The sequence below is a fragment of the Phoxinus phoxinus genome (genome assembly GCF_949152265.1).
Source record: "Phoxinus phoxinus genome assembly, chromosome: 25".
In the NCBI taxonomy this organism is placed as follows: domain Eukaryota; kingdom Metazoa; phylum Chordata; class Actinopteri; order Cypriniformes; family Leuciscidae; genus Phoxinus; species Phoxinus phoxinus.
The window spans coordinates 21,399,026-21,411,137 of NC_136900.1; the positions used below are offsets into that span (position 1 = coordinate 21,399,026).

General features: G+C 37.7%; 1 protein-coding gene across 11 annotated transcripts in view; it reads right to left on the minus strand.

The window, feature by feature from the left end:
- The window catches only part of tjp1b (tight junction protein 1b), a 132,375-nt gene extending 123,797 nt beyond the window's left edge, over window positions 1-8,578 (minus strand). For all 11 annotated transcript variants that reach the window (XM_079603814.1, XM_079603819.1, XM_079603813.1 and 8 more), the window contains exons 1-2: window positions 8,067-8,578; window positions 5,039-5,168 (exon numbers count right to left, since the gene is read on the minus strand). In XM_079603814.1, the coding sequence (XP_079459940.1) occupies window positions 5,039-5,168; window positions 8,067-8,487 (551 nt within the window). In that variant the 5' untranslated portion in view covers window positions 8,488-8,578. The remainder of the gene's footprint in view (window positions 1-5,038; window positions 5,169-8,066) is intronic.
- Between the last annotated feature and the right edge of the window lie 3,534 nt (window positions 8,579-12,112).

The window sequence follows — 12,112 nt, forward strand, 5'->3', positions numbered from 1 at the left end:
GTGTGTGAACGCAAACACGTCCCGGGATTGATGCCGGCATTGATCCTGGGTTAGGGACCTAGTAACATTGCCGGGATCAGTCCCGGAACGTGTCCTGTGTGATCAAAAGCCAGGATCAATGCCGTAAGGGGTGTGTCGTAGTGATGACGCATTTGCCATCGCGCAACTCTAGAAAGTTTGTGTTCGTCATCAACAAAGAAAGAACGAAAAAATGTCGGCAAACTGGAACGAAGCAGAGACCAGGAGCTCCTCACTATCCGCGCTGAAGCTGAGATCGTTCGCCAGCTTTGTGGAACGGTACACAACGGTTAGTGTACATGTTTGACGCGTACGTTACACGTCTCATCATGACGTCACGTGTCTTTACGGGATCTTACCGGGATGTGTGTGAACGCACTCACAGATCCCGGAAAATCACTGGCAGTGTGAATTAACCAAAATCAAACGATCCCAGGACAAATCCCGCGTCACATTATCCGTGTATTTTCCGGAATCTCTGTGTGAAAGGGGCTTTTGTATTCCCATTTATTGCCTGACAGCTCTCCTGTCCCCATGTTGAGAGAAATCAGGAGTAAGTGGAAAGAAGTTGTGTGTGAACTCATCTCAACTCATCATTTACTCATCACAAAAACAGATTCAGTACGTATTCCTCAAAATGGGTAAAAACTAAAAATGCAAACACAGAATATTACGCAAACCTTAATCTCACTTTATGAACCAATGTCTTTGCTGCTGATCCTGATCCATTTCAACCATACGAATAAGCTTTTTACAATAAAGTTTTTATTGGTGAAGTAAGAGGCTGTAAAAAGAGTAAGCAAAGAGTTAAGTAAGAGGTCCGAAAGCTTAAAAATACTGCCTTCGGAGGACGCTTTCCAAGGTAGGGAGGCATCAAGGCATGTCCGAATCCAATGTTAGCTTACAGTGTACGATTTTGACCAATGTTTTCCACTTCTGATATCATTTCTAGCGAGAAATTACTATTATACATTTGACTAAGTAAATATTAGCTTAGTTTTCACCAAAGCTCGCTCTATTTTTCTGTAGATCATTAAACGCTGCCTCAGAAGTCTGTCCCAAATCGGTTTTGTAAGGTACCTTCGTGCGCAAACACTGCCTGATGAGGAAGCGAAGCAACAAGTCCGCTGTTTAAGTTTTCGGACGCAGCCAGAGTTGTCTCCTTCATCCTATTCTTCTGCGATCCAGAACGGCAGAAAAGCTGAAAGGATTGTTTGAGCAGCGCCCTCTACTGTACAGGTGTGAATTTTAATTTCCTTCAGTCTGAGGCTTTGGCTACGTTTACACGTGGACGGCTATTTTCATAAACGGACATTTCATCCCTCTCCGTTTTCAAAAATAACATCGTCAGTTTTCAGAAAAGTGTTCGTTTACACAAACCTGTGTATATGCCGTCAAGAGCATGCCAGACCTGTAGGTGTCAGTGTAACGATAAGCTCAAGCCCATGTTAGCCTGTCAGAATCCCGAAAATAGTCACATACTGTGACGTCGGCTGCCTAAAACTGTCAGTTTACATGCAAACGCGAATTCTCCGTTTGCGTGTAAACGAAGGGAAATGTCTCTGTTTTTCAAAATAACCATGTACGAGTAAATCCTTATTCATTTCACTTCTGTTTGAAAGGACCTTTAGATTTGCCAAAAATTAAAGCTTTTTTTGTAATTCAAAAACAAACAAGCAAGCCCAGCATAGGTGAGAAAAAGTGACACAGAATTATTGTAACGCATTACTTTCCATACAAAGTAACGCAATTAGGTACTTTTAAAAGGGAGTAACACAATATTGTAACATTACTTTTAAAAGTAACTTTCCCCAACACTGATAACCACATGTTTTTTTCTGGACAATACGTACCCTTTCTCTTGATTATTTCACCCCGTTTCATGAGAACAAACTGTGAGAACAAACTTCCATTTTTAGGCTGTGCCTAAAGTGGGGGAAATTGGGAAACTAGAAGCCCACCCATACGGACCAGTATCGGTTTGATTCATACCACCCATTAGAACAAAGAACTGGGTGTGATTCACACTTTCAAACACCAAGCAGAGAGTGTACCCACGCCAGGGAACAAGAAAATAACATAACTAAAATAACATTAAACATGCACTGAAGGACAGTGGTTATCCATATTGCCATTGGCCATTTATTAAAAACATATTCAAGACGAAAAAGGGGTGTGTGTTTGGATGAACACCAAAATGTCTTGTCATTCCTTTTTATGTCAGTGATTTATAATAAAGAGTTTCTTTGAACACATAGATTAATCAAACATTGTGTAGGAATTCAGGGAATGAAACATATTTGTACTTCACAATTTGAAACCGATCCCAAAGGATCCTACTAGCCTGGGTTTCCCCATACTGCCTTTGCGCAGCGTGATTTTATTCACGCTGAAAGGCAGTCTGGATACCATGGACCAGATTTTCGCCTCATCTAGGGAACCAATCACAGAACGGGGAGGGAGCAGCAAGACGATGACGACATCTATGCGACACAACTAAGCAGTTTGTTTATATCCATATATACCTTCGACCCTCACGTTTATCTTGCACAAACGGCAATAGTCGCTGAACGTCATTGTTTACACAAAAATATCTTACCCATCGTCTTCTTCCTTGTCTAATTTCTGTCGCTCTACATACGTCATCTGGTATAATGGAAACGATTGGCTATGAGCTACGTACAGGCGCTTTTGATAGACATTCTTAGCACCCAATAAACGGCGCCGGGCATTCGTAAACCACGCCTCAAATACTAGAAAATGCACATGTGGTTCCCATACCCAAGTCTCAACGAGAATTGGGTCTGGCGTTAGCCAGGCTAGGATCCTAATGCAATCCTAAACAAATAAGTTACAGTCCGTAACTTTTGGCGCTCTAGCGGTTAATAAACTGAACTGCGTGCGTCTCGCGGAAGAACATTGTAGCCGGAGCTACTTCTCTCTGTTTATGTCTATGACGAGTCACGCAGGTACTGGGCTACTCGCAGTGGTACAACCCGTACCAGTCTAAAATAGTCCCAATATAAACACTTATATAGGTGTACCGTAGTGATTCAGGATAAGACAAAAAAACGCTTTGGAAAATGAATTCATGATGTACTCGCTCATTTATTTTTTTTACATTTTGAACACAAAAAAGTTACGGACTGCAGCTTTAACTATATCTATCATGACAACTCTTGGACGAGTTTAGCATGCTAATGGATATGACAATGGCAATGTATTTGGACTAGTACAGAGACTTGATACTGCTGGCAGCACACACACACACACCTGTAAGCAAGCAAGACAACATGCTGCTGCACAAATAGCATGAATGACCCATAGCAGATCTATGCAGGTGGAGCTGGGGAAGGTGGGGGGTTTCAGAGGAAATCTGAAAGCTGCTACAAACACTGACTAACCACTTAAATGTTAAACAGCAAGCACATTGGCTGCCAATGCAAACAGAAACAAACAGCTTGTGCCGTGCGGCTAACAATGCAATTGTTAGCAGCTTGCGTTAAGGACCCATCAGCCTGCACCAGTTTCATAACAGAACCTATTTATATTACGAACAGTGTTGTTTTAGTATTATTAATATGTTGAATTAACTTTTACAATTAAAAGGAAAAACACTGAAAAATGGCTAATGTCATGGCAGAAAATTTGTAAAATAAGATTACTTTTTCCAAAGCAGTTACAGCGGCTGATACACGTTGCATTACCGGTAATTACTACATGTATATATGCAGTTAGACAAATAAAGAAATGCCATTGAAAGGGCACAGAAATGCGGACATTCCTTCAGGCCTGATAAGCATCCCGAACAGAAAAGGTCAACGTCTCCAGAGACTCTAGAAATACAGAAGACTGATGAGAAGGATTCACACATCACAAGAGACAAACAGCAGCATCCTCAGCATCTCTGCCTATCTTTCCAAATGTGTTGATGCCATCAAAAAAGGCCCACTTTGCCTGATCTCGCTTTATTCCGTTTTTTTTCTTTCTTCCAAAAGTCACTCCATTGACAGACTGAGGTAAATTAGAGGCAATAGTATAATCCTACAATAACCTGCAGTTCAGAACCACTGTTATAGGACCCAATAGTGTTTTTGTGACAGCAACACTTAGCCAATTCTACTCTTTTAAAGGGATAGTTCACTTTAAAATGAAAATTCTGTCATCATATAGGCCTACTCACCCTCAAGTTGTTTCAAACCTGTATGAATTTCTTTCTTCTGCTGAACACAAAGGAAGATATTTTGAAAAATGTCAGTAACAAAACAGTTACCAGGTCCCATTGACTTACATAGTAGGAAAAAAAATGACTATGGAAGTCAATGGGACCTGGTAACTGTTTTGTTACTGACATTTTTCTAAATATCTTCCTTTGTGTTCAGCAGAAGAAAGAAATTCATACAGGTTTGAAACAACTTGAGGGTGAGTATATGATGACAGAATTTTCATTTTTAAAGTGAACTAATCCTTTAAAGGAGACCTGAGGGGTATTTGAAAAAAAATGTAGGCCTACTTACGTACTTACTGTCACATACCCTGAACTCTCGGTTGATTAACTCAAACTTTGCTTACTCAAGATTTTTTTATTTTTGAGTGCAGATCCACAATGTGTGAGATGAGAATTATGAGGTATGCAAATACATACATTGATATGCAGGTAGGATTTGGGCCGAATGCAATGATTGGACAAACATTTTATGGTTTTACACCTTCCACCGACAAGATACTGTATATAAATACATTTAGACCACTTAACTTGATTTCTATCAGGATGTGAAGAGACTTTCAACCAGCATAACACAAAATATTTCTGGAACAATCACCAACTCTGCCTTTAAAGTCAAATGAGTCGGATTAAACCAGCAGTTTTTAGTCTGAGCTCTACATAGACCTGGAGTACTAGGCCCTCTCAGGCTCTCATTCACTCGTTAGTCGTTAATGTAAAACAACAACACCGAGGGAGCTGGAGCGGACAGATTGCGGCAACAACTACAGCGCAGGCGATGATAGGATATCTTACCTCGTGTCAAAAAGTGGGTCTGTGTACATAGGTGGAAAACAAACTGTGTCTTGTCCCTTGGACAGAGCGTTCTCTTGGCTGAGAGCTGGTTTAGTTTGTCCTTGCTTCTTGTTTCCTCCAGCTGAGCCATCTGTGAGGGAGAGACGTCACAGAGATACAGTAGGCTTCACTTTTAGGAGACAAAAATCTTTCAGACACCTTTGAAAAGTTGACTTTGACTTCAGCATCTGAATAGTAATGTAATGACGATTCATTTTCTACTCTGAACGGAATCATTTGAAGTATTTTAGAGCGATTTAATTAGTCAAGACAAACATGTTCCTGGATCAGCGTCCTTTAGCCGGTTGGCAAACGATATTGGCTATCAAAATATATATATTTTTTTTTTCAACAAAAAAAGAAAAAGAATTAAATGCAATTCATACAATGAATTGTCTACACTTCTATTATAAAACTTATTTTAATTCCTGAATTAATTTTTATATTCTTTCTTTCCTTATTAACATTTGAACAACTTATGTCAAAATCAAAGGACAATCCAGTCATTTAAAGAAGTGAGCATTAGGCCTATTTTATAAAACACATAAGCAAACACACTTTACACATCACTAGTTCATATTTCTAGCGTTTTGAAAGTAGGCATATTTACTAAAGGATTAGATAAAATATAGCCTATAATATAGTTTGTTAGGCTAATTAATGAAAGTTATAAATGTTAGCAAAAGTCTTTAGCTAGCTACGTGATGTTATGTTTAGGTGGACGGCTGTTAGGAGGCTCGTTAAAAAAAAGGTAAGTAAAACAATTAAATAAGTTTATGATAAACAAAACGTAGAGTTTTTACGTTGTTTCTAAATCCGAGGCTGTGAAAAATATGGCTGGTCTTTATACCAATCACATAGAGCGCCTCCTTCAAGTTTAACATCAAACTGCTACCGTTGATATAAAATCACAAAGCGTCTGTAACAAAAGATTGAGAGTTTAATTGCTAAAAACTTTGTACCAAGGTCTTCTATAAGGTTAAAGACTGTAGATTAATTGCATGAATAAATCATAAGACCCCTAGCTTTTGAGTAATAGCTGCGCTATCCTGATATGTTGGCCTGTTTATCATCTTCACATAATCTGTCTACATTAAAATGCTAGATTAAGTTAAATTAGCTGACAGGCTTAACCTAGACAGTTTGAGGCCATATGCTGGGTTTGTCGCCCAGGCTAGCCGGTAATCTCCTCAGAGGGGCGGATTTAAGCTGGCTATTTTCTGCCAGCTCTTAGTGGGACGCACTGGCTTAAACTGATCTTTCTGTGCCGTAGGGCCTACAACTACACTTTAAGATTAGATTACGATAACAACCCTTAGCGATTCGCAAAGGAGTTTGTGAAGGTACTGAGGCTTTGCATGTATGCAGGATCCATATTTTCACCATGCAAACGTCTATCTATATGTATATCCGTCTGTCTGTCTGTCTGTCTATCTATCTATCTGTCTATCTGTCTGTCTGTCTATCTATCTGTATATCTATCTGTCTGTCTATCTATCTATCTATCTATCTATCTATCTGTCTGTCTGTCTGTCTGTCTGTCTGTCTGTCTGTCTGTCTGTCTATCTATATGTATATCCGTCTGTCTGTCTGTCTGTCTGTCTATCTATCTATCTGTCTATCTGTCTGTCTGTCTATCTATCTGTATATCTGTCTGTCTATCTATCTATCTATCTATCTATCTATCTATCTATCTATCTATCTATCTATCTATCTGTCTGTCTGTCTGTCTGTCTGTCTGTCTGTCTGTCTGTCTATCTATCTGTATGTCTATCTATCTATCTGTCTGTCTGTCTGTCTGTCTGTCTGTCTGTCTGTCTGTCTGTCTATCTATCTATCTATCTATCTGTCTGTCTGATGAAAATGAAACCTATATGGAGTATTATTTATAACTTTTGTATTGTAAAAATAATTCATAATTTTTTGCATTAATAGGCTCATTTTATAACTTTATTTTCATCTCTATTACATTTTTTTACAGTCACTATGGGAACTTCAATACTTGGGTCACTTTTTGCCAAACTAACCCTAATCAACAGAGCAGTAAATTTCAAACTGCGCTAAAACTGCAGTTGTTGCTTTATGGAGGAATTTCTACCTGATTCTACCTATAAATTAAAAATTTGTTGTTGTAACTTAATTCAATCAGGTTTATGTAACATAAAACAAGGGAATGCCGTTTTTACTTAATTGAGTTACATTGACCCAATATACAATTACCGATAAAGCTCAGGACGAACACATTCGACACATGAGCACTATGACTGCACCACACATAGAGGGCAGTATAGTCATGATACAGGACATCTGCTCTGAGGGACAAAGAAGAAGAAAAGCAATTTTTGCTTAATTATATAATTTAAAGAAAGATATATTTAAAAAAACAAATAGCTATTTTTCTTTCTTTAAAAATAAATGAATGAACATGGATTTATTTATTTAAATAGTATATAATAATATTTTATAATAATTATATAATTATTGTATTGATTATATTATATTGATTGATTATATTATTTATTTACATAAGTAAATTATTAAATATTTCAAAAATAGTTTTTCCTTCTTTCATTATATTATTTATTTTAAAAATTAAATCAATAAATTAAAAAATAAATAGCCCTACATTTAAATAAATTAATACATAGGCCTATGTGTTAATTCATACAGTGTACAATCCAGTATATTATGTAGTAGGCTATATTATAATAATTATATTATTTATATATTTATTAATTATTTTAATAATTTGTTTAAATAAGGAAATATTTAAAAACATTATTTCATTCATTATTTATTTATATATATATATAAATATGTATTTAATTAAAACATATATATATATATATATATGTATTTTTTTTTATTCCTTTTATAAAAAAAATAAAATAAAAAAATATATATTTATGTTAGGGTTGAAATGAGATCTGAAGATGTTTTCATGAGATTTGCCCAAGTCAGCTCACTAGTTTCTGAAAGTCTGCTTTACCTTCCCAGTCCAGCAGGAAGCAGGTAAGCAGGTGAGGACACACTTCTTCCAGCACGGAGCAGAAGGCGTTGAACGCACACGGGCCCTTCTGGGACAGATGATCCAGGAACAGCTCGGCTCGTTTCTTGCTGGAGTCTTGACCCAGAATCTCTTTGTATTCCCCGAGAGAAAACACTCTGTCATACACCAGGTACGGCAGCACCTTGTTGACATCCAGTTCCTCCAGAATCATCTCCCTGTTCTGTTTCAGGACCTTGGCGACCCATTTCTTCCTCCTCCTGGTGACAGGCTTTCTTCCTTTAGTCCTCTGTCTTTTATTCTTCTTGATGAACCACTTCTTAGTGCCACTTCCAAACATCTTCGCATTGAGGATCCCAACTACGACGTCTTTAACAGTTCCATCAAAGAAAGGAAAGTGCATATTTTTTTTTACAAACAATACACGATCATGCCTAAACACAGCATTTGTTTGCGACACCCAAAGTGTCTGGAACAGCGGGACAATCTGGACAGACACAAAATACGTGCTTGGTACTTACAGACAGTAATAGGATTAGCTTTGTCTTAAGCAGGCGAGGTTAGGTTACTCTGTCTATTGCTAAAACATAAATGTATATGAAATCTGACATCTAAACATAACTGTAAAAAAAAGAGTTGTTAGCCTAAGCATAATTAACACACTTCATCTTATATTTACAGGATATATAGTCAGAAAATATGATGATTGCAGTAACAGACTCTGCCAATAGAGGGCGCCGCAGTTTTAGTCTTGACTGTTGGTCCTTCTGTTCCTAAGTTACTAAACACACACACACACAGACACACACACACACAGACACACACACACACAGACACACACACACACACACACACACACACACACACACACACACACACACACACACACACACACACACACACACACACACACACACACACACACACACACACACACAAAATATCTGAGACTGAGAGTGTTGGCCTATGCAATGTAGGATAGAATACATTGTTATTGATTTTTAATAAAACTTTAGTAAAGTTAACGCATTAACTAAGATTATTAAGTAAGGAATAATTGACTTGAATTATTTGAAAATAATGCACACCCGAGGTGGTCCAATGCATAGCATGAAAGAAATACATATTAATTAACCCTATAAATCAATTAAACTATTTAACTATATGAGATAATGGGATCAAACTAATAGTAAAATGTTCAGAATGTTACTAATATATATATTTTTGCAATTTGTTTAATAACTTTAGGTCAAACGGTGTTGGGATTTACAGTATTGCATACATTTTACGTTAGAAAATTATGATAAAAGTAATAAAATGCTTGTACTATAAAATGGATAGTTTCTAAATATTTTACCATTAGTTTGATACTATATAAATTGTTTAATTGATTTATAGGTCTAATTATTATTCTTCCCTCAGGTCATTTTTGATCCCGAAACTAATTTTCCTAAAGAAATTGTAAAAACTTGGGACATTTCTATGGTTTATTGTAGCCTATGGCATTATTTAGTGCTTACTGGAACTGGATAAAAGGCCTAAGATCTTTTGCACGCGAAAACTGCGTATCAAATGCACGTAAAAACTCGCTTTCGCGTTAAAATTTATTTGCTTGGTCGGTGTCGTTGAGGGTTTTGGCTCTTTTGCTGTTGTAAGCTGTAAGGAAGGACCTTTGAAATAAGTCAAATCATTTGGTGAAGAGATATGGAACTGTAATTCGGTAATTAAAGCCCTTCTTGGAACTAATTCAATAAAATGATATGACTATAAAAGCTACCTTTACTTCAGTAAACATCACGAAAACATCCGTAACCATCAGCAGTAAATGATGGTTGCTAGCAGACATCAACTTTGCTGATAGCGTATCTGTATTATTTTAGCACGTATCTCTTTAAATCCTCCATTTTCAAATAAACATCATCGCTCTGACTCAGATATCCAGTCCCAGTAAGCACTAGATAATGCCATAGGCTACAATAAACCATAGAAATGTAAAATTTCTTTAGGCACCAATTTAGGTGAATGTGATATTAAAATCGTAAGCAAGCTATACTGAATTTAATAAAAAAATTAGACCAACCCTGACTAAATGTTCTGCTATAAGGAGACAACAGGCTGGTTGTCACGCATTATAAAAGTAGCCTACTATGGTATTACCATCAGATGCCATCATTTTTCATCATTGGAGACTTATTACATTATTGGATTTAATAGTGACCGATATGTGACTTTCCCACTTCAGTGGAGAGTGAATCACTCAGGTAATATTCCACCGAATTATGTTTCAGGATCCATGACCGACCCAACCCTCAGCTATCAGTTCCACATAATAAAAAAAAATGTTTCACTAAAATGTTTGATAATTATACACATCCTCTATTACAGCTCCTGGAAGTTTCTTCAGAAAATGTATTTATCCACTTGAATTGATTCGTTTTGATATGTCTTTCATGGTAGCCATTACACTTCATGAATGTTTACAGTGGTTTCATTTCAATTTTATATTTAAAATGGGGGGGGTGGGGGGGGTGGGGGGGGGTAGTAGTAATCACATTATGAAATAAATGTTTTTCTCCAAAACACGTTGGGAACAATTATTTGCCCCCTTTTATTAAATATGTTTGCATCCTCCTTTTCCCAAGATAACAGCTCTGAGTTTTCTCCTATAATGCCGGATGAGTTTGGAGAACACCTGACAAGAGATCAGAGGCCATTCCTCCACACAGAATCTCTCCAGATTCCCAGATCCACGTTGGTGCTTCTTCTCTTCAGTGCAGCACACTCATTTGCTATACGGTAAATTTGCTATACACCAAAGCGCTTTACATGTTGCGTCACATTCACCCACGGCAGTGTCAGCCATGCAAGGCGCCAGCCAGCTCGTCGGGAGCAGCTGGGGTCCGGTGTCTTGCTCATGGACATGAACCACCAACGGGGACTGAACCACCAACCTTCCGGTTTGTAGATAACCTACATGAACCACTGAGTAGTGGCTCAGTGCCTATAGGGTTCAGGCCAGGGACTGGGATGGCCATTGCAGATCTTGGTTTTGTGCTCAGTGACCCATTTTTGTTTTGATTTTGATATTTGTTTTTGGATCACTGTCCTGTTGGAAGATCCAAACATGGCCCGTTATAAGATTTCTAGCCCCGGCTGTTAGGTTTCGATTTCTTATCTGTTGGTATTTGATCCTATCCATGATGCCATGTGTCTGAACAAGATGTCCAGGACCTCTGGCAGAAAATTAGGCCCACAGCATTAAAGATACAGCAGAGTCTTTCATTTTACACATGGGGTACTTTTTTATCCCTGTGTGCACCAAACCCATCTTAAGTGTTTGCTGCCAAAAAAGCTATTTTTTTGTTTTTGTTTCATCTGACCATATAACGTTTGAAAAGTACCTGACACTACTGGAACTTCAAACGGGACGGGTTGCATTGTGTGTGTGTGTGTGTGTTTTGTTACATATAGGATATGTGTGTGTGTGTGTGTGTGTGTGTGTGTGTGTGTGTGTGTGTGTGTGTTTGTTACATATAGGGTATGTGTGTGTGTGTGTTTGTTACAAATAGGATATGTGTGTGTGTGTGTGTGTGTGTGTGTGTGTGTGTGTGTGTTTGTTACAAATAGGATATGTGCGTGTGCATGTTTTTGTTACACATATAGGATGTGTGTGTGTGTGTGTGTGTTTTTGTTACATATAGGATGTGTGTGTGTGTGTGTGTCCTTGTTACATATAGGATGTGTGTGTGTGTGTGTGTGTTACATATAGGGTATGTGTGTGTGTGTTTGTTACAAATAGGATATGTGCGTGTGCATGTTTTTGGTATACATATAGGATGTGTGTGTGATTTTGTTACATATAGGATGTGTGTGTGTGTGTGTGTCCTTGATACATATAGGATGTGTGTGTGTTTTTGTTACATATATGATGTGTGTGTGTGTGTGTGTGTCCTTGTTACATATAGGATGTGTGTGTTGGTGTGTGTGTGTGTGTGTGTGTGTTACATTTCAAGCAGTGATGCCAGTAA